Raw genomic sequence first — 24,435 nt, 5'->3', positions numbered from 1 at the left:
GAAGGTGGGTGTGGCCCCCATGGAGGACAAGATGCGGGAAGCAAGACTCAGATGGTTCGGGCACATTCAGAGGAGGAGCACTGATGCACTAGTGAGGAGGTGTGAGCGACTGGTTGTGGTGGTCATGAGGAGAGGTAGATGGAGACCTAAGAAGTATTGGGGGGAGGTGATCAGGCAGGACATGGCACAACTTAGAATTTCTAAGGACACAGCCCTTGACAGGGAATTGTGGAGGTTGAGCATTAAGGTTGTAGGTTAGGGGAAGTTTGTGAATATTACTACAGCGCACTGGAGGGAGACTAGCCATTTAGGAGTTAGACTTAGGATACTATGGACCAGCTACTGATGCAGGGCTGTATCTGTTGGATATTAGTATACCTTACATCCTTTTCGTATTTCCTACATTTCTTATATTGTTGTTATTTTGTTATTTTATGTTATGTATTTTATGTTATTGACTATGAGTCTATTGATAGTACTAATATATTGTCTCTTGTTGCTCTCTTGAGCTGAGGGTCTCCTGGAAACAGTCTCTCTGCCCCTCAGGGTAGGGGTAAGGTCTGCGTACATATTACCCTCTCCAGACCCCACTTGTGGGATTATACTAGGGTGTTGTTGTTGTCGTTGTTGTATAAGTACCTTAAATTGTATGATCTTAACTTTGCTTAAATGCTTTGACTAGAGTGTCTTGATGAGTCCAATCCTGAGTGAGTTATGTGTCATGTGTATGTGAGGTTTGTTTGTGTCATTCTGGGCATTGCATTTGATATCTAGAACTTGCCTCGTGTATTTGCAAAGCGAAATAGTTTTTTTGTTCAGTCTTGAAAATGATATAGACGTTTCTTTATTGAACCAGATGTGCATATTTTACCCGCCTAATTATTATGTATCGTAGTCAACCATTTGAGCCTATAATCATATTTTTTGGCAACCACATTACAAGCCTTACCCATTTGTTTGATTTAACTATCTATTTGAACCTTTTCACCTCTCATGAGCACTTGAATTGTAATAAACTTTGTAAAAATTAAAGTGTGGGTTGGCTGGTTTGGCTTTTGGGTAGAACTAATGAAATAAGGAGAAAGGTGCACTATTTAAAAAAAGTAAGAGCCACTTGAATTGAAGAAAAAAAATATAGTTGTATTGTTGTGAAAAATATTCATTGATAGTGGTACTCTTTATGTAATTATGCTTAAAGCATTATGGAGTTAATATATATTGATGTGAAGGTGGAGTTATGATTTGACATAAGTGTGGGGTTCTAATTGTTAAAGTGTTTGTATTAAAGTGCTTAGGAAGGTATAGTCACTCTTATATCCAAATGTATCATACCCGTCCGATAGCCTAAATTACAACCAATTAAAGTCCTACTTGATCCTAGATTGAATGAGCTTGATTAGTAGAGTAGTACACTACGGGCAAGCTTATGGATCACCTTGTGTGGCATATGAATGTTATTTCTGCGAATGAGCGAATTCTTTCTATATTGAGTTTCTGATTATTCTTGAATTTTATGTGTGTGGAACTACTCTCTTTTGTTGTATGAGGGTACTTGATTTATGAAGGAAAGGTAATGTTGTTGATCTCTATGTTAGAGTAAGTGAGCGAGTTGTGAAAAATGTGTGGCGTTTGTGAGTCAAGTATTGAGGTTAGGATGTTACACTATTGTGCTTAGTCTATTTTAAATATTCTTGGTATGATGAATTATGAGAGTTGTTTAAAAAAGTCGTGTTGTTGTAAAGTGTATAAAGTTGCTCGAGGACGAGCAAGAGTTTAAATGTGGGGTATTGATAAAAGGCAAAAAATGCATAATTTTCGGTGTACTTTCATCTCATAACTTGTGTGGCTACGGTAGGTTACATGAGGTTTTGTAGTAAATTATGCTCATTACATGCATTCTTATGTGTAGGAGCAAGTTGGACGAAATGTGAGCAAAAGAAGTTGATTCGTGACCAAAAAAAAGGACTTTGCTCTTTCACTCTCGTGTGCACACGAGAAAGTGAACGAGCTACTGAGGAAAAGCTTGGAAAAAAATAGCAAAGTATAGCAAAAAGGCATGGAAGTGCACGAGAGACCTAAAAGAAAAATAAAAAGAGAAGAACTTTGCTCGTTCACTCTCGCGTGCGCACGAGAGAATGAACGAGCTAACCTAAAAAGGCTGTTTCGAAGTGGGCTTGTATTATTTTACCCCATGCTAACCCTTTCCGATATAAAGAGTCTTCAAACGTGACTTTCGAAGAACATGACTTTGGTGAGAAGAACGTGACTTTTTTCAGGGAGAACACACTACGCTTAGAGGAGGCTTCTAACTAGTTTTTCTTCTCTTTTCTTCTCTTAGTTTCATTGTTTATTTGTTCTAGAGTTGTGGGGTGCTGCATGAACGTTGTAGTTTGAACCTTAGATTGTTCTTGTTAATTTATCATATTGGTTTATTTATTCAATCTTGCACTTAATTATTTTATTGCTTGATCACCAATTGAAAACTATTTACGAATCTAGGATTGAACTCGGGAGAGAGGGATATACATAATCACCTTGCTTGATAGGGATATACATAATCACCTTGCTTGATAGGGATAGGGATATACATAATCAATTGAACTCGGGAACGAATTTGCGATAAGGATAGGGATATACATAATCACCTTGCTTGATTATTATATAGGAATTATAAATGTGTTCTTGTTAATCCTAATTTCATAGGAATATAGGTATTAGGTTAGCTTGAATATGCGATTTGTACTTCGGGAGAAGGCTACAAGCAATATTAACCCCTTCAGTCAATAAACCAGATAAATTAATTAGATAATTTAGGTAGAAAACTTAACGGGATTGTTAGTTAACCCATAGCTCTACAATATTTTCTCCCATTGAATTCGTGTCTAAGTTCGCCAATTTGTTTCCTTTGTTTCTTATTTTACTAATCTAGATTATCTTTAGTTAAACATTCATACTTTAGAATTTGCTTGAATAGATTAATTACTTGGGTTTAACTTCGTTGATAGTTAATCACAAATCCCTGTGAGTACGATATCTGGATTTACAATCATATATTACTTATCGACCACGTATACTTGTGCGTGTATTTGGGAGCAACACAAAACATAAGAGAACGTGCATCTCCCCATTAATTTTATATAAATATAGACTAAAATACATTATAAGAACTGGTCGTAAGTCTTCGCAAAGATTTATTTACACAACTTTGAAAATTGACAATTTGAGAGAAAGAAGAAAATACACCCCGTTCAGAGTATTTATTTTTTCCATCTGTACACTAAGCAACCAAAGTACATTCAATACCTTTACTTTGTTTAGGGGATTCAAATAAACTAATTTTTTCAATCATTTCTTCCCTAATGGAACAAAAAAACAGTTTAACGTACACAAGAATACCACTTTGCAGACAAGTGAGGCTTGCTTAGTTGGTAAAAGCACCTCCACCTATGACCGTTAGGTCTTGGGTTCGAGTCACCATGGAGGGGAAGTGTGGAAAACACTATAGATCCTCCTAATTTGGGAGGGGTTTAAAAATAAAAAATACCACTTTGCATGGGTAAAGATAATGATATAGTAATGACGGGTTGAGGTTGGAAAAGAAGAGAGAAATAGTGAATTACTAGTGAAATAGTGATAATGATATAGTAATGACGGCTTGAGGTATTTAATTTGTATTCAATTACATTTACAGCCAACTATTTTAATTTGTCATTAAGGTATAGTCTCATTAGTTTTAGAGCTACGCGGAGCTACCTTATGCTCAGCTACCCTCTTCCGTTTTACTTCTCCATCTACTTTTTACCGTACTGGAAGCCACGTATTCCCAATAATATATACCAATCATATTGCGGGTTGGTTGAAATTGCAATTACTCATTCGAGTGCTCTCAAACAGAAAATACATGTGCAAAATACATTTGGCATGCTTGCAAACCTTATTTTCTTCTCCTCTTTTTTTTTTTTTTTTGGTTCCTCTCGATCTTTTTTTGTCCTTTTAAGTCTTTCTCTTCGTTTTCATTAAGAATTTCGTCGTTAAGATGTTTGCTGGACTGGATGGGGTACTAAAGTTTATAAAATGAGCTAGCTAGTGTGTGACGACCCAAAGGGTCATCACTAGTTTTCTTATCTATTCTGTGCTTCCAAGGCCTTGAAAATCTCATTTAGAATCGTCTCGATTTGCATGTGCAGTCCGGAGACGTAGCCGGAAAGCTTAAATATGAAATTCTGTAAAAATAATGCTACGTTTTGAGTTTAAAATGAATAAATTTGACTTCGGTCAACATTTTAGGTAAACGGACCCGGACCCGTGATTTGACGATCCCGGAGGGTCCGTAAGAAAATATGGAACCCGGGCGTATGCCTGGAATCGAATTTCGAGGTCCCGATCCCGAGAAATGAATTTTTAAAGGAAATTGTTTTTCTGAAATTGTTAAGGAAAATTGAAATGAAATATGATTAGAACGAGTTGGTATCAGGCCCGTATTTTGGTTCCGGCGCCTGGTACAGGTTTTATATATGATTTAAGATGTTTCTGTAAAGTTTGGTTAAAATCGGACGTCGTTTGACGTGATTCGGACTTGAAATCTTAAATTTGAACTTGATGAAGTTTCTGGAAAAACTCTTGATTTTGAGGTTTGATTCATTGTTTTTAGGTTAGTTTGGTGATTTGATCGCATGGATAAGTTCGTATGATGTTGTTGAGTTAGTACGTGTGTTTGGTTAGGAGCCCCGAGGGCTCGGGAGTGTCTCGGAGGTGTTTCAAAATGGTTTTTGACCTTAGAAGTGTTGCAGATTTTCTGTTATTGTGCACAGGGAATTTGTTCTTCGCGTTCGCGTGGACTCACTGGCGAACGCGTAAGGCAAAATTCTCAGAAGTTCATTTTCTTCTTCCCGAACGCGAAGTTGGTGATGCAAATGCGAAGCTGAGGGGGGTAGACCCTTCGCGAACGTGTCCCTTCTCTCGCGAACGCGTAGGGTACATGGGGAAGGTCCACCAAATTTGTTCAACGCGAACGCGATTCATGGCATGCGAACGCGAGGCTCGAGGAGATTACTCTCCGCGAACGCGAGCCCCTATGTCGCGAACGCGAAGGTCTTCAGATATGGACCATCGCGAACGCGAGATGCCCATCGCGAACTCGAAGGGCAATTTTGCCCAGTTATTTTAAAACCCCAAAACAGAACCATTACGGGATTTTCACAAAATTTCACAAACTCCTTCTTCTCCAAAGTTCTAGTGCGACTTTTGAAGCATCCTTTCACCATAAACTCTTGGGTTAGTAATCTTTAACTTATTTCCTTCCATTTTCATCAACATCTATTGAATTTCTAAGCCTAAAACATATAATTAAAGGTAGAAATTAGGGAATTGGGTAGAGTTAGAGCTTTTTGATTTTTCTTGATTTAGACCTTGTTTTGGGGTCGAATTTGAAAATAAATTATATATTCGGGCTCGGGGGTGAATGAGTGATTTGATTTTGGTCCGAACCTCGTGTTTCGACCAAGCAGGCCCGGGGTCGATTTTCGGGATTTTGGGAAGAATGCTTGGAAAGCTATAGTTAGGCATTGGGTTCACATTGTTTAGCATTTATTGATATATTAAAGTCATTATTGTATAGATACAATCGATTTGGAGCCAAATTCGAGAGAAAAAGCGGTAATTGAGGATTGATTTGGCCGTGAAAGTCTGAGGTAAGTGTTTGGTCTAACCTTACCTTGAGGGATTAGGAGTTGAGTCATATTTGCTACGTGCTAATTGTCGAGTACGACGTATAGGCATGGTGACGAGTATCTATACGTTGGTGTCTAGTATGACCGTGAGTCTTTATATTGCGGATATTCTGATTTTTGTTGTATCTTTCATGCCTTAATGATGATTTCTATATGTTGTAAAAAGCATGTGAAAGAAATTGTTATCTTTGTACTTCGAGGAGCATTGGCTCGAGTTATAATACGAATTGTGAAAGTATATGAGATAATTGAACCCTTTGGAGCATTGACTCAAGTGGTAAAGAGAGTTATAAAGTAAGAAGTGAAAGAAAGAGAAAGAGTTGTTGAATTGTTCCCTTGCCGGGATGTTTGTTGCTTTGTTGATTATCTCCCTTGCCGGGATGTTGAGATTTATTGATATTGTTCCCTTGCCGTGATTTAGTTGTTAAATTGTAGTCCCTTGACGGGATTTCTACCATTATTTGTCTACTCCCTTGCCCATTTATTTGTGATTGTTGTTTGGGTGAGGAAGAGTGTTAAAGCACGAAGGGTGATGCCGTGCATTGTTTGTTATTGTGAGGAAAGAGTGTAAAGCACGAAAAGTGATGTCGTGCCGTACGATGTACCATTCCATACCGATATTCATTGACTATGTGGTGAGGAAAGAGAGTAAAAAGCACGAAGGGTGATGCCATGCACATTATTATGATACGATTGATTTGGTGAGAACGAGAGTAAAAGCACGAAGGGTGATGCCGTGCACATTTTTATTATAAATATTGTTTGGGTGAGGACGAGAGTAAAAGCACGAAGGGTGATGCTGTGCAAATCGTTGAATTCTGATTCTTGTTGATATTCTGGCTTTGTTGTTTCTTTCTTTTATTGAGGTTTTCTATTTGGAACTGTTACCTCCCCACAACATGTTTCTCCTTCCCACAATGACTGATTATTTCCTGTATTTCTTTTCCGCTGTACATATAGATATTTGAACTGCACAGGTTTTTTGGTAGTCTGGTCCTAGCCTCATCACTACTTCGCCGAGGTTAGGCTAGGCACTTGCCAGCACATGGGGTCGGTTGTGCTGATACTACACTCTGTGCTCTTTTGCACAAATCCAGGTATTGGACAGCAGCAGTAGCGCGGGAGCCAGCCTTCAGTCCACCGAGACACCGAGGTAGCCTTGCAGGCGTTCGCAGGCCCGGCGTCTCCTCTATCTTATATTTCATTCTGTTATCTCATATATTCGAGACAAACAATGTTATATTTCTTTCAAACGGTTGTATTTAGTACTCTTAGTAGTTCTTGAGTGATGTGACACCAGTTCTTGGGTAGAGGCATATGTTGACTTTCGCATTATTGTTCAGCTTATTTAATTTAGGTCTTTCGCTTATTTATTTAATTCCGTTGTTTTCATGCTATCACTGATAATTGTTAAAAGAAGTAATTTGTTAATGAAAAAAGTAGTTAAGGGTTGGCTTGCCTAGCTCTCATTAGTAGGCGCCATCACAACTTACGATGGTGGAAAAATCCGGATCGTGACACAGTGTCACAAGTTTTAAATGTGTTTGGTAGTTCCCAAGACTTATCGTGCACAAGTTTTATTTTCATGATTACAAATTTCATATCATTTTAAGAAGGTTTATTACCTTATAAAGAATCATACAGTCAATGTGTAGTGCATCTATAAAAAATTTAGCACCCACCAACAAAGCGACTTTATTAAGTACCAAATTAAGGACCACGTACGAAACTATTGATTTCGTGAATTTAGCAATATATACTTATTTAAAGGTTTTTTTATTATTATATATACTGTGCAGTGACTAATATTCATACAATAATTACATTCTTATAAATAAACTAGCTTTAGAGTACGCGTGTTGCGCGTGTATCTCGTACCATGAATACAAATTTATAAAAATTACTACAATATTATTCACAAAAAGTATCACAATTATTAAATAACTAGTTAATTAAACCCGTGCTTTGCACGGTTAGGTGTCCTTTTTTGTAATTCAATTAATATAAAAAAATAAAAACTTTACAGTACCAAAAATAAAAACAACAAATATATCATGTAAGGACAGTCTACCAATAAAGCAAAAAACTGTGCATACTACAATTGTCTCAAAGCGAAATTAAAGCAAGAAAATCCAAATAAATAGAGCATTGCCTACCTATATATTTGTAGTTTTAAAATGACAGCTCTTAAGGACAGTCTTCTCAAAGAAAAATTAATCGTGTAAGTGTTCACTTTTTAGATGATATTCATAAATATTATTATCAATCATGTAATAAACATTGTGCATACTACAATTGTGTCTCTCTAATTAATATCATTGGAAGATATATATTTAATTACTTGTATTTTTAATGCATGAACGTACGATGAGTAATAAAATGTATAAATCTTTTATAGGGTTTTCATTCTAACCATGTCTACTTGCTTAAACTCATACTTTTATTTTTTTCCAATTTGTAAAAAACAAAAGAAAAGTAATATAAAGACTGGGTAAAACTAAAAGATTTTTCATATATTTAGTTAATTGTTACATGCACATAGTATGATATAACTTATGACAAAATTACCTAAATTCTTGAGAATACTATAATTAATTGTGCGATCACAGACACCATTTAAAGCGTCCCCCTAAATAACTCTAATGGAATTTCTGAATATCAGTTACCTAAGTAAATAGTAAACACTTTACGTATAAAAATATAAGTTGCAGAGAGTTTTTTGTAGAAGATTTACAAATACCGAAATTGTACAATTAATAGTGGTAGCTTGTTTTTTGGCCTTTTCATGGAGTAAAGTACTTGTGTTTGATCGAGAAAATAAAGAAAATTTGCCAAAACAAAAGGATAAACATGAAATTCTAATTTGAAGGATAAGCTTGCACGTTTCCTTTGTTAAATGATTTGTTAAATAGGTTTTATAGTAAGAAATTAGAAAAAAATCACGTAAATGAATGTTAAAAGTATCATTATTAGGGAAGGAAAAATTTGAAACCATAAATGAATGGCTAATATATAAAGGCCAAATATATAAACATTACAAGGGAGGGGGTAAATTTGAGACCATCAAATAGCACATAAATGAATGTTGGAAATGTCTAATATATAAACACCAATAGGGACAATCGTGAGACAGAAAAACAATACTAATATCCCTCCTTCTCAACAGAAAAAGAGGAGAGAAAAAGATAAGTACGTAACTTGGTATATGCCAAGTCACATTTAATGTGACCACAATTTACAAACCAAAAGCTAACTCACATTATTTGTAAAAAAAAATACTAATATCCCTCCTCAAAAAAACTTATCACATTTCACTTTTTGAGAGTTAAATTACATGAATTTTGATCAATATTTTAATATTTATATTTTCACCATACTAATATGAGAAGATCTGTAATTTTTTATATAGTTTACAAATATCTAAAATTTAATTTTAAAATATTAAATTAATCTAATTAATGTACGGTTAGTCAATTTTACTCTCGAAAAACGAAACATGACAAGTATTTTAGGATAGAAGGAGTAGCTTAACTTATGATTTGTCCATTCAAACTTGCTAGCTAATTGTTGGAATACTCAAGAGTCAAGAATAAATTAAAATAGAAAGATAAAGTTCTAGTGTAATAAATTATAGGGAAGCTTGTGCAGAATCTTACAATAGTTTAGTTGATTAACTATATGAACTTTCGCCTTGTTGGAGAGGGCTCAATTCCCTACTTTGTAATCCCCTTCCCATACCCCCGTTAAGAAAAAACGAAACTTGTGTGATATTTAAAGTAATTACTTAATTTTTTTTCTTTTATTGAGTATAATTTAATAATTTGCAGAATTTTTTTTGTTTAAAATCCAAGAAGTTACAATGATAAAAACTACAAACGTAGAAAAATGAAAAGGGTAAAGAGCAAAATTGAATGCGTCGTCCAAATTTGTTGAATCAAATATAGGAATCCTCCCGTAAATTTTGTCTTTAACCTATTCTTTTCCTTTTCCTCCTATTTAACACTTTTTAACCCCCCCCCCCCCCCCCTTTAGTTGTTGTTGTTTCTTACTTCCGTACCTATTTCTATTTCTTAGAAAAAATGTTAAATATCATTTTCTTTATTCTTTTCTAACTTCCAAATAATATAGATAGATTGCTAACAAATAGACTAAACGCATTAGCGATTTGATTTTACAGAATAACTAAAACTGAAAAACTAAGGCTGAGAAATGAAGAAGGAAAAAAGAGAAAAAAGAATTATGCATTTTGGTCATAAAAAGGTGTCCTAAAGCGTAAACGTGTTTAACTGAAAAATAGAAAGTTAAATATTTCAAATGCCCTTACAAGTATAGAAATATGAAGATTCAAAAGATCTTGCATTCTGTGATTTTTTTCAAGAGAAGAAATGAGAAATTGCTTATCATAACCAAAGTCAATACTTTAACAACTTCAGTAGCCACTCAATATCCTGATCATGAAGTGAGCATATAAACTCAGCGAAACACAAGCATACAAATATACTGGAACCTTAGTATCCAATGAAAACCAAACCAGTGAACCAATAAGATCATGTCTTGACATTTGAACCCGAAACACAAGTATGACCATGGAAATATAAAAGGAAAACCATAATAAGTACCTAATAGATAAAGATAAGAATTAGCGGAAGATAAGTGAAAGATAAATGAAAAAAAAATCTCCATCGAACACTAAAATATGTCATGAGTTATTTATTCCTTCATTTATTCGTAGAATGTCGATCTTGTGCAGAGACCCTTGTCATCCAAAGTGGAGTCATGAACATCAATTCATTATCATACACTACAATTTGAGATGCATATTATTGAGGAGGAATGATGGGCCCATATTGAGAAGTAAAGGTCTATATACTACGTAAAAGACATGATGAAAAGGAAATTTGAAGGAGGTATAAGGAAGAGGCTTAATGAAGAAGATGACTGAAGGATAAGAAGTTGACTCAAGTCTAAGGGAATGAAACAAAAGTGATGAATCAATAAAACTACATAATTAAAATATTTATAATAATATGCAGTTCAAGTAAACATTAGAAGAAAAAATCTGATTATGAATTTTGAAGATGAAACGCCAAAGAAGAAGCATGAGTCCTATTAGGAACGGTTAGATTAACCGTGTCTTTGATAGTGACTTTTAGGATGATTATTATAATAGTGAACGGGTGCAATTAGATGGAGAATTAGTGAGGTGACTTTTGGATTATTTTAAGTAGAATATAAATCAAGAAAAGGGAGGAAAAACAAAAAAATTGAGGTAAAGATAAAAAAAATTCTAGCTTTAGAGAGTGTCACATCACCTCTCTTAGGCCCTCAATTATATAGATATATAGATTTTTATTTAAAAAAAATTAAACTCCGAAAAGGATGAAAGCTTGATCCTATTTATCTAACTCAATGAAGGAAGATTTATGCTCTACGAAAGTCATCTATACCTTGTTATTTGAACTTTCGTTAGGGATTGATTCAAGTTCGCATATCATCCTTTATAGACAAACCATTATCATGAATAAGAGAATATACATGTTGATAAACACTCTTCCTTTAGTCCAATAGTCATGAGTAATATCAGTCAGGCACATATCCCTAGTTTATTATATATTTACAATTATATACAATAGTTATCCGCTAGATAAATTTATGAATACGTGGATAAATTACAAAACTTTATGACAACACTATTGAAAAGTATTTTATTAATATTTTCTTTAAAAAGAAAATCACTTTGCATGCAATAGCTAGTAACATTTTTAACATTAACAACCTAAGAATCTTCAAAATTTTAACAATCCAAAAATAATTATGAGACATTAGTTTGATTTTTATATAATCTCTGCTTTACGTTTTCGTCTCTACCTCTTGCAATTGATTTGCACCCAGAGGGAAAAAATAGGGTCAATTTAAGAGTCTTTTGGTATTTTGAGATGGAAGACTTATAATTATAATAAATTAATATAATTTGTTGCAAATATTAAGTGCAAGTAAAACTGTTGTTCGAAAAGTTACTCATAGTTGTTAAAAAATTATGTTATTCTCACGAAAACAACTGGAGTACCTTTAATTAGGATGTAATTTGCTAATTGCTATATGGAAACTACTTTTGAATAACGTATAGTACTAATGTTCTTAATAATTGACTTTTTAATGATTTACTTAGGGTAATTTTCATTGATGTTAAAGTCCAAAAATTTAGGTATATAATAAAATAAGAAAAAATTTAATAATCAAATCTCAGTAGATTTTCAAGTGCTAAATTTTAGGTAATTTTAAATTACGATTTTGTTTAATATAAAATCTATTTTAAAAGGGTAAAAAGGGGAACGACACTTCACTAAGGACCTTCGTGCTTTTAATATAGTACACCTTCAAATTTTGAATTAGATAAACAAATAAATACGAAGAAAATCCCAGGCAGCTAGCTGGAAGTTAAGATATGAAAGCATCTTTTTGGTTAGTATTTTTTCTTTTTCTTTTTCACCACATGGTTATAGAGAAAAGTCTTTTCTCCACATTCTATATAAATGCTAATCCTAGATGTTCATGAACTACACCTCAAACAAAGCAAAAATTATAGTAATGGCTTCTCTTCCCCTTCTCACCACCAATGCCATCTCTTCATCAGCTTCTTCTTTAACCACCACACCTCTTTCCAATTTGCATTCTTCTCCTTTCTTTACAAAGACATCAAAAGTTTCCACTATAGATAAGTGCAGTAACTATCGTTTCCAAGTTTCATGCAAGGGTACAGAAGATGACCAAACCATCAACACTTCCAAATCTTCTGATTCTTCAAACAATAAGATCATTGATAGAAGAAACATGCTACTTGGATTAGGAGGCATTTATGGTGCTGCTACTCTTGTTGGTGGTCATCCCTTTGCCTTCGCGGCTCCTGTGCCCGGACCTGACGTTTCCAAATGTGGTCCTGCAGATTTGCCACCAGGTACTGTTAGATAGTTTTTTTTTTTGTGTGTGTGTGTATATATATATATATATATATATATATATATATATATATATATATATATATATGTATGTATGTATGTATGTATATATATGTATATGTATATGTATATATGTATATGTATGTATGTATTTGTATATGTATATGTATATGTATGTATGAAGTGAGTATATCTCACGTCGAAACACAAATATGAAGTTGAAGGCACTACATATATATATTAACTAGTTAATTTGACCGCGCGAAAGCAAAATATTATTATTTCATTGACGAAATATTTTTTAGTACTCGAATATTACAAATAATTTAAATTGAGCTTTGCGAAAACTAAAAATATTTGTAATTTTGCTTTGAAAGATAGTCGAAGCATATAAGTTTTAAAGCTCCAATACTAAGGTACTTTTCGATATTTAATTTTTCAAAAGCTAAACCATAAGTCATATCAAAACAAAACCTCTAAAGTGAACACAAAAAGATAATAGCCACGACAACATAACAATAGAAAGGCTAAAGTAACAGTGTCGTCGAACCTGTTCATGCTTTCGGGAAAATAGAATTGACTAATAATTTGATTACAATAAAAATTAAATATATTTAGGCCATAAATCTAAGATATAATAATTTTATCACCTTTCTGTGTGACTGAAGCTGACGCACACCTCGTTTAATTTTACTAATCAATTCCGATGGGTAAATAGCACCATGAGCCTTACTTTCAACCAAATACTACTATAAATTCTTGTGTTTTTATCATATATCAAACTTTTGACAAATATTATCAATCTTTTTATTTAATGTTAACTTGCATTACATCCTTGTAAGAATAGTAAATATATAAAAATCATTATGAGCGATAAAAATTTTGTATACAGATGTCTTTGTAATTCCCTTAGAGAGAAGGGACATGTACGCCGAATAACTCTGTTAATTTTCATAGAAGGACCAGTATAACTCAATATACTATATATACTTTTTTCCTTTTATATTTGATTCTCAAAAGCAACAGAAATCTCCAAAAGAGCGTTGAACGACTATATATCCAATATCAATTTCTGAGGCTACAATGAAAATCTAATATAGTTTAAACTTCATATCACTAAATTATATATAAGCAACATTTATAGATATTGTTGTCGAATGCTTGTTTTGGAGGAAGAGAAGTACCAGGAAGTTGAACTTCTATGCAATACCAAAATCCAAGTTTATAATAAGAATCTAATATGTTCTAAACTCCATAACACTAAACTATATGTAAACAACATTTATAGATATTGTTGTTCAAGGCGTGACCTCATCTGCTAAAAGTGAAACGGTATTTTTCGTAGAGCTGCAACTAAATTAAACTCTAATAGTGTTGATGAACTGAAACTTTAAAATTTGGTTTGAAACGCTGTTGTTTTCGAGAAACGTGAAACGGTGCTTTTAGTCCTTCATAGCTTAATTGTCAGAATTTAGTATAATTGAGTATCCTATTAAAATGAGAGGAGAAAACTCAAAACTGAGAAATTAAATAAATCATACAAAGACAATCACAATGTTCATCACACTTCACTTAATATGTCTACATTCCAAGTAGTGATTAGGTATAAAATTATCTTTGTTATCAATTTTTTTTGATTTCACCCAAACAACTTTTTTAGACACGTATATTTTCTACCATCTCTCTTTTTAATAATTATTTATAGTTTTTTAAAGTATTATACTCAAAGACTTTTATTATTCTAGTTTAGATATATTTAATTTTTGCTCAATTAGAAATTATAAATTAAATAATTTCTAAATAAATTAAATAATTTCTGAAAATGGAAAGAGGAGAAAATACTATTAAAAAAAGTTCATTTTCTTATTTTAAAAATAGGTGAGTTACTTGAACTTGTTTTATATTTAAATACAATATTAGCTTCAATAGATAAATTTCAAATGGGAGCTAACATATAGAAAGGAGAGAGCCTCATGACACCAATTTCAGCCACTAATTTCAATTAACGAATGACTAATTTCAATTATGAAATAATCTCAACCGAGGAAATCAATATTGCCGCTCATGAATAGTTTAAATTAGCACTATTAGGAGTCTACTCAAACATCATTTGTGAATATCTCTCTATTTAAATCTCAAGTTCTGAACACTACACTATTCCAAATAAATATGCACATTCTTTTGTATACATCCAGTGCATCTCCATCACTAAAGATCTTAACGAAAACTTACCTCTTTCCAAGATGATGTTACCTTCCTCATAATAACATATGTTGCATGATTCAAATGATTATTTGAAACTCAGCAAAGAAAAAAAATCTTAACAAATAAAAATATCATCATTTTTAAGAAAAGTGAAGATGCCAATATAAACCTGGCCAATTGGAAAATGTAAAATTTACACTTGACTAACGTCCGCGCATAAGAGAAAGCCTTTCTAGATCAAAACTACAACATCAAGGATCTCTCTGTCCTTGCGCCAAATTTCAGGCTTCAAATCTTTTCTTCTGAACCTGAAAACAACCAAGTTTATGCAGGATATTTGTGAAATCGGTACAACTACAATTGCTATATTAACAAAAAATCTCAAAAATACTTATATTTTCTAGATATCAGATAGAGAGAAACAAAATATGTAGAAATCAAGATGTGGACTGGAAATATGCAAAACAATAATCTACATAAGGTTGAAATTCAAACGCCGACATCCATTCAAATGGGATAAGTAAGTAAAGGAGTAAAAAAAAATGCATGTTTGAACGAAGGTAGGAGAACAAACTTTTTAAAAAGGGGAGAGGATGCATCCACTCAATAGAGATGGACAAAATGTTTGAAAGATGACCAATGAATTTTAAAGTCAAATATGAAAAACTTTTTCTGTTACGTACCATTTGCTATATAATTGCTACGGGTCTTTTAAAATGTGGTCATTGGGTTGGTTATCAGTTGTAATGGCTTTTGGAATTCATTTTCAAGAGACATGACTTTTGGAATCCTACATTATTAAAAAAAAAAAATTTAAAAAAAAAGAATGGGTGGGAGAAATAAGAAAAAATGGAGAAAAAGATAATTTGAAATCCAGGCTTAGAAGAGTGCCACGTCACCGGGCTAATGCCCCTCAATTATATATATATATAGATTGAGATACCGATTCACTTTTGATTTATAATATATATATATATATATATATATATATATATAGATTAAATACTTGCTATTTTAATTTTTATTAAGAATTTGAATTTAATCTGAATTTTAAAATTAAATTAATGAATATGCATGTTCGTTAAGTAAGGGATAAAAATTTTGAATAGTCCAAAAATTATCTATGAATTCAGTCCTTCTATATGAGAAGTGGTTAAGTTAATTAATTTGCAACATATCGTGCCTAATTTATTGTCTTCTGATAAAACTTAGCTTGTCCATATTTTTCCTAATAATATACGGGCAATATACTTTAAAAAAGTTACTTGCACGCCTCAAAGCCTTTTTTTTCTTCATTGTCTAATTACAGTAATTTATATTTTTGTAACAGGTGCAGCACCAGTCAACTGTTGTCCTCCGACAACGGCGAACATCATCGACTTCCAACTTCCACCACCGTCAACCACCCTCCGTACACGGCCAGCAGCTCATTCCGCCGATAGTGCCTATATAGAGAAATTCAACAGAGCTATTCAGCTCATGAAACAACTTCCAGATAACGATCCACGTAGCTTCAAGCAACAAGCAAATGTTCATTGTGCTTACTGTGATGGAGCTTATGAACAACTAGGTTTCCCAAGTTCTGAACTCCAAGTTCATTCCTCTTGGCTTTTCTTCCCTTTCCATCGTTGTTATCTCTACTTCTTCGAAAAAATCTTGGGAAGTTTAATAAATGACCCTACTTTCGCTATCCCATTTTGGAACTGGGATCATCCTGATGGCATGAGACTTCCGGCCATGTATGCGAACCGTAGTTCTTCTCTCTTCGATCCTCTCCGTGATCAGAAGCATCAGCCTCCGGTCATTGTTGATCTCGACTTCAATGGAGCGGATCCTAACATAAGTAACGCTCAACAAACTTCCCAGAATCTGACAATCATGTATAGGCAAATGGTCTCTCTAGGAAGTACTCCGGCAGCTTTCCTCGGAGACCCTTACCGTGCCGGTGGCGAACCGGGTGGTGCTGGGTCCCTCGAGAACATTCCACATGGAACGGTCCATGTTTGGACCGGTGATAGAACCCAACCTAATTTTGAAAATATGGGAGTTTTTTATGCAGCTGGTAGAGACCCTATTTTCTATGCTCATCATTCTAATATTGATAGATTGTGGAGTGTTTGGAAAACCCTAGGTGGAAGACGTCAAGATTTTACTGACCCTGATTTTTTAAATTCTTCGTTTTTGTTTTACGATGAGAAAGCACAAATGGTACGTATTAGGGTACGTGACTGTTTGGATACAACAAGACTTGGATACGTTTATCAAGGTGTAGTTAATCCGTGGATAAATTCTCGTCCAAGGGCTAGGGTTTCAAGTGCTTTGAGTAGCGTAAGGAGGCTTGCTGAAGCAAAAGATTATTTCCCAACAAAACTTGACCATGTGATAAGAGTAATGGTGAAAAGGCCAAATAATAAAAAGAGAAACAAGGAGGAGAAAGATGCAAAAGAGGAGTTTTTAGTGGTTGAAGGGATAGAGCTGGAAACTGATGTTTTTGTCAAGTTTGATGTGTTGATTAATGATGAAGATGAGACTGTAATTTCGCCGAATAATGCTGAGTTTGCAGGTAGTTTTGTGAACGTGCCACATCTTAGTCATGGTAAGAGTGACGAGAAACGTAAGACTAAGTTGAAGTTGGCTATAACTGAGCTGCTGGAAGATTTAGATGCTGAGGATGATGATCATGTGGTGGTGACTTTTGTTCCAAAGAATGGTTCTGGTGCTGTGAAAATTGGAGGTGTCAAGATTGTGCTTGAGGATTGATTGCTAACCGGGTGCAGTAAGTTCCCGCTATGTGCGAGGTCCGAGGAGGTATTTCACAAATTAAAGGTCTATTATAGGGAACATTATCATGCATTTCAGCATTCCCCCTATGCTTGTGGATTGATTATGACTAGAAAAATAAAAGAGTTTTAAATAGTTTCCTCAATGAATTAAGCATTTTAAGTTTCTTCATATTGTAAGTGTGTTTGAATGGAATAAAGGAAGAAAACTACTTACATGGATATTTTATCATTTTCTTCTACATGTATAACTACAACTAGTAACTTTCAAACTAAGTAGGGCAATTTCTAATAACGGGACGTGGAATCTTTTGAAATTAAGCATAACTGAAATATTTAGTGGATAATAACTGTATGTTTATTCTTTAATTATTATATGGATCGGAGTTGTTATATTTTTATTTATAGTTGGTGGGAGCTGGCCGGGAAGTTTGGTTTAGTATGAATGTAGTAGGTTTTCTCATAGTTATAAATGGGAGCAATAATCAACATAAACGAAAAAATTATTGAATATTAGACTAATTGTTATTGTGTTCAAACATATAAACGACATAGTCCGATTGATGAAAATGAAATGCAGAAGCAAAATTGAGAGGGAAACCCGAGATTGATGAAAATGAAATGCAGAAGCAAAATTGAGAGGGAAAACCGAGAGAGAGAGAAATTTTTATTCCATCTGGTCCCAGAGTGATCATATCTAATGAATCTACATGTCTATGTGGATCCTTCGATCCTTATATATACGCCTAATGCAAATTACAAATGTGGACAGAAATACAAGTAAACTGGCTAATAATGTAAAAACTGATTACAACCCTTCGGGGTTGCCCAGTTGGTTTGGAGGATGATCATCCATATGGATGTCCTGGGATCGAATCCCTCTCAATGCCTTATAGGTAAAGCTTGTCGCACAGGGCTTGCCTAGTGTGGTTTACATCCTCTGTGTGGTTTACAGGCGATTACACAAGGGGAGGTTTACTCAGTGCGCACAAAGTGCTCACCCGAAGGGCAGAGGCTCACCCGAAGAGGTTGTAGCGGCTGCGGGTTTTCCTCTTTACAAAAAAAAAAATGTAAAAACTGATTACAATGATAATAGGTGCTAGGCTTTTTTCACTTTTACCCGCATCCAAAACTATTTACATTTGATAGCCGAAAAAAGTGTATAAAATTTGTATAATTTTTGTACATAACTACAAAATATATATATATATATATATATATATATATATATATATATATATATATATATATTTTTTTTTTTTTTTATTATTTTGAAAGTAGCTATACAATGTCATTTTCCCTATAGACTACTACAGTCTATTAGGCCTTCTTTTTTGGACTACTGAACTGAAATCGGGCCACTATCAACATCAAGGCGAAAAAAAATTTAACTAGCCATTTTTACTGTTGGTCAATCAAATTTAGCCGTATAATCCAAAGTCAACTATATTTAGCCAGTAAATTAGCACAGGAACAATTTATTGATAAAAATACCCCTACATTGTTTATAAGAGTTACGCGACATGACCTCATGCTCTGTTTCCGCAGAATCTCGTGGTGTCAATCTACAAATTGAAGTAAGCTCTCACGATTATTATTCCGATTCTTCAAATTTTCTGGTTTAATCTTCTTATTCTTCTCACTGTGTTAATCTACGATTCTTCTTATTTGTAATTGAGATCGTAACTAATAATATCTGCATTGTTATATATTATTATAAATTTTATATGAAAAACGTTTATTCTGTGCTAGAATGTGTGCTGTTATTAAACACCGAAAATGTTTAGTTCATTAAAAACATACAGTTAAAGTAATGGCAAATAAATTAATTGCAGATCAAAATATCCAATATAATATGCTACACTATTCTGAATTGATATATAAAACTTATAAATTTCCAGAATATTATACGGAGAGTACTATGATTGAAAGACCAAGAATATATCTAAATGTTTAAGGTTCACCTACTATCCTAAATAAAAAATTTAGAATTTTATTGTTAGATATGTCAAAACTACACTCTCTAGCTGTAACACTCCGAAAAATTTCAATGTACTTAAGCGCTATTAAGAAAGTTGATGTGCGTTAATTTTATTATTTTATGTGCAGACGAAGACTATTAATATGATGGATACCAATTAGATATGATAATAAGTGTACGAGGCATATTATAAGTGATTTGGGGTCTAAGGATGTCACGACCTAATCCTTCCTCCGTAAAATGTCCCGACGACACCTAGTCTCTACGACTAAGTAAGCCTATCATTTGCGATAAATAACCAACGATGAAGCAAAAACCGTAACGACTAACAACAACAGATAATTTAAATAAATGATAGAGATGTCGTTCGGCATATACAATAATCAATTCTCAAATATACACAACATCCTCCCAAGACACAGAACACCATAAGTCACAAGCTTCTAAGATTTATCTATATGTTCTATACATCAGTATCTAGAAGAAATAGGGAAGGACAACACAAAAGAGATAGAGGGGGACTCCGAGGTCTGCAGACGCGAGCAGATGTACTTTGAAGTTTCCGGAGCAGTAGCAGCTATGCAACTAAAAATGAGGCTGGTAGGAGGCACCTGGATCTGCACACAAAAACATGTGTAGAAGAGCAGCACGAGTACACCATAACGGTACCCAGTAAGTACTAAACCTAACCCCGGTTGAGTAGTGACGAGGTCAGATCAGGGCCCTTCTGGTATATATAAATATTAAATATGATAGTACAAAATATCGTAGTATAATAAAAAGACTGACATTTAACAAGAAGATAATCACAGAAGCATAGCAGTACAGTACACAGGACCAACAACTGGGGATCTCCCGTAATACCGTCTCGTAGTCCCAAAAGTAAATGTGTAGGGGAATCTCCCGGGATACCGTCCCGTAGTCCCAAAGTAAATGTGCATGGGGATCTCCCGAAAATATCATTTCGTAGTCCCAAAGTAAATATGCCGGGGGATCTCCCGGAATACCGTTCCATAGTCCCAAAGTAAATGTACACGGGGATCTCCCAGAATACCGTTCCGTAGTCCCAAAGTAAATACGCAGGGGGATCTCCCAGAATACCGTTTCATAGTCGCAAAGTAAATAGGCAGCTCAAAATAATGGAATAATAGTTACAACAAGAAATCCTGTAGTTTAGGCTAAATACAAGTCAAGGAAAAAGAAGGAAATCCACTAAGCATGGTGCACAGAGTTCAGGTAAGAACTTAAGACACGTAGACATGCTATTCTAGGCTAAATAGGATAACTACACATGCTGGTATAACTCAAATAAGAAGGAACATGCTATTTGTACGCGGCGAAATCGGAAGACTCGATTTCTCACTGTTAAGACATTTCGGAAGCATATCCCGGGGTTTCAAGAGCAGGAGGCCACAACCGAACTCTCAACCTCGGGGCTCGTCGAAGCCCGATTCGGAGGAAATAGAGGAAGATGCCCTCTAGGCACATGGCTATGCCTGACAAACGCGACCTACCCAATGCCTACGCTGAAGCATCACGTCAAGCCAACCCATCACTGTACTTTGTAGCTAACCCCCATATACTTGTAGCCAAGTCTCCCCCTCTATATAAAGGGGGCTCACTCCATCTTGTAAAGGATGGATGTTGCTCCATTTCTCCACAAGTGCAATAATATCTCTCTCTCTCCCCCCTTTTCTTCTAAGTCATTCGTTCTCATTGGCCCGAGGCCACTTCGCATTTATTGTTTTCTTACTTGTTCTTCACCTTCCAGCTATACATTGGCCATAAAGAGCCTTATTCAATCATATTACTTCTTATTATCCCCTTCCCGACTATCCCTGATAGTTCGAACTCGGACCGAGTTTCGGCCCCGAGGCCTCCATCGACCTACTCTGTATCCGGCTAACAGGCCCCTTAAGTTTGCCTACTGCCTCGATTTAGTTCGTATTTTATTATTATACCATGTATTGTTAATACAAACTGCCTTAACAACTAGCTAGAGAATAGATCACGTATTTTTAGAATCCTATGTACAAATTTAATTGTTGTTACCATTTTTACGGTAAACAGTTTGGCGCCCACCGTGGGGCTAAAAATAATAGTGATTATTTTCTTGCTGGTTTCGTCACCCAAACGCCCGTTATCTTTCACACTTTTCTTGTCCATGATCTTTTGATTTCAGGTTAATGTCTGGCTCGGAAAGCAAAATCGAGAACGACTACCTCGAGAACCACGGCGGAAGCAATATGGTTGTTCCAAATTGACACAACACCACAGGACCCTGATAACACATCTTGGTCGATTCAAGCAGACACGGGCTTGCGAGGCGCGCAACAAGTCAACGAAGCCTCGCGCACCGATAATAGCATACAACTCTCTGACCAATAGAAAGCTCAAAAAACCCCGGCCCGGGAAGAACAGAAAGTTAATCTCCACGATATTTTTGAAATGTTTCAGGCACGACAGTCAGCTATCGCTCAGCTGCAAAGTCGCCCGGAGACTCCCAGGGCAATAGCAATGGAGACACCTCCTTAAGATGAGCCAATACTCGAGAGGTCAAGTGATGATGAGTTAGTAACTGACCCCGACACAGTGAGGATGCTCGGGAACCCCTTCGAAGGGATCAAATCAGGTTCGTTGAAGCTCCTACAACAACCGACTCATGGGGGAACAACCCCAAAACCCGCTCCGCAGAAACACGAAACGACAGGACTTCGGATCCCTACGGGCGCACCACCACCCACGCGTGCTCATTGGAAAGCAGCGACCCCCAAAATGATGAGTTCGAGCCCGTATCTCTGAGGAATCTCGAAGAAACTCTCCCGAAAGAAACCATGACGCAACACCACCACCTAGCACCTGGCCTCACATACTCACTTGCCATGCCAGCATGGTCTTCCACGGAAGCACGCACCCACACCGTCAAAGCAGTGCCGAGAAGGCCCAACACACCTAAGGCCGAACATGGAAGAAATGAAATGCCGCGAAAAGCCGCACCCTGTTCCCCGATAGGACGAACGAGACCACTCCCAGTTTCGAGTGGTAGGACAGCACATGCCTTCGCTTGAAGCCTAAACGAAGTATGCGCGATGACTCCAGGACATTTCAAGTAAAGCCAGATCAGGTACCCAGCCGAGGACTGGGTGGATGACCGCACCCGGTGTCGGCCACGAATCAGAGCCGTGGGGAACCGTCCGGGAAACTCCTCAGGCTCAGTATATCCAAGAAGACTCCCGACGAAGAAGCTGATATGAAGTAGATGGAGGTATCACCCATGCACAGCGAATGAAAGGAACGACCTGAGGCACAACTTACCTCGCAACAATAGGGAGATGGCCCAATGGGCAGCATCCTCGAGGAACCTCCAATGGAACCAAACTCAACAAGGCACAGCTGGTAAGGAAACCCCGCCCAGTCGGGCGCGATTTCAGCATCACTACACCAAACATAGCGATCCCCATAAGCGAAGCCGGGGACGCCGGGCAGCCCAGACCCACTCGACCAAGACCCTTGCAAAAGAAATATGGCTCGGCGCAGGGACCGTAGGGCGCACGAGGTCGCCAGCTCGAAAGAGAGATGACCGTGCTATTCGCTAGAGATCGCCACCAAGTATCGCCGAGCAGTCAGGAAGGAAGGAGACCAAGAAAAATAAAGCCGACAAGCCACAGCGTATCGCCACGACGGTAAAAGGGCGGCGGCACCCTTCAAAGGTCTGTAAAATGTAGAAAAAACGTATTCGATGCCAGGGAAAGACGGATCTGGGGAATATACCCAAAGAATACCCTTACATCCAAAGGAAGGGACGTCGAGACTTTGCCTTAGCCTCGTATTAATGGTTTGGTAACCCCTCCTTTTTCTCATTTATCTTATTAAAAATGAAGCATGTCCGTGAGTGCAGATGGTTCGACCAATTATGCTAACGGCACCAGGCCCAAGCCGATAAGGCAGTCCAGACCAACGAACCAAATCACTCTCACACCTCGAATCTTTGGTGGATTCCAGACGCTAGACGCCATGATAATCAGGAAGGTCGCTCCATATGTGCAACCCACTTGAGCTCGGACTAAAGCGCTGAGCCCGCAAAGAGCGGACATTTTATTCAAATGACAATGGGTACGCTACCCAGAGGCAATTTCAACCCCACTCTGCCAAAATGATGGAATTCCCCGGCAAAAGTAGGATTAAAGCATTCGACAAAAAGCTGCAGGCAATGGGAGGAAGTCCTTCACCATATGACCGGCCTCCGGCGTCGACTTCTCTGCCCTCTAAGGGATCAAAGGGTAAGCGGAACCGCATATTCGTCTAAGCCTAGTTGAACGCGGCAGAAGGCTGCAGTGAAACTCCCGCCTCAGAACGGCAAGAAAGGACTAAGCCTTGAAAACATTGCCTACACACCCCGTAGTAGGGGAGGATTACTGTGCTCCTTTATTATTCCTTTCCTTTTTACTAACCTACATGTAGGCGGCCGATCAAGGCATTTAGAAATTCTAAACTCGATTCGGAAATCCGAGGTCTCTACGGGACCCGCCAAGCTCTCTATCCTCGATCGGGTTTCCAGCCCAAAGGGGGGTCCCGCCATCAAGGTTATTAGCAGAGCAGCATACCCTCCAGAAGAGGACTCGACGAGATCGCTGGCCTTCCATCTATAGTCAGGCAACGTACGCTGGTTTTCCCTTAAAGGGCAACTTCCCCTCGGAAGGACCAATAAATGGTAGGCTGGATCTCGAAATGGAACCATATATGCAGAACCAGATGACCGGAGGGGCAGAGCCCGTGCCGGCCAA

General features: G+C 36.3%; 1 protein-coding gene across 1 annotated transcript; it reads left to right on the top strand.

Annotated features, from left to right (window-relative positions):
- The first annotated feature begins 12,262 nt into the window (after positions 1–12,262).
- LOC107767076 (polyphenol oxidase, chloroplastic-like) lies at positions 12,263–17,865 on the top strand. Its single transcript, XM_075242008.1, is given in 3 exon segments — positions 12,263–12,286; positions 12,288–12,684; positions 16,221–17,865. Coding segments are annotated over 3 exon segments (1,851 nt in total). The 3' UTR covers positions 17,651–17,865.
- The last annotated feature ends 6,570 nt before the right edge of the window (positions 17,866–24,435 follow it).

This window comes from Nicotiana tabacum, chromosome 3 (genome assembly GCF_000715075.1).
Source record: "Nicotiana tabacum cultivar K326 chromosome 3, ASM71507v2, whole genome shotgun sequence".
Classification (NCBI taxonomy): domain Eukaryota; kingdom Viridiplantae; phylum Streptophyta; class Magnoliopsida; order Solanales; family Solanaceae; genus Nicotiana; species Nicotiana tabacum.
Note: the sequence above shows the minus strand (reverse complement) of the source record. Positions and strands in the feature narration are given on the sequence as shown.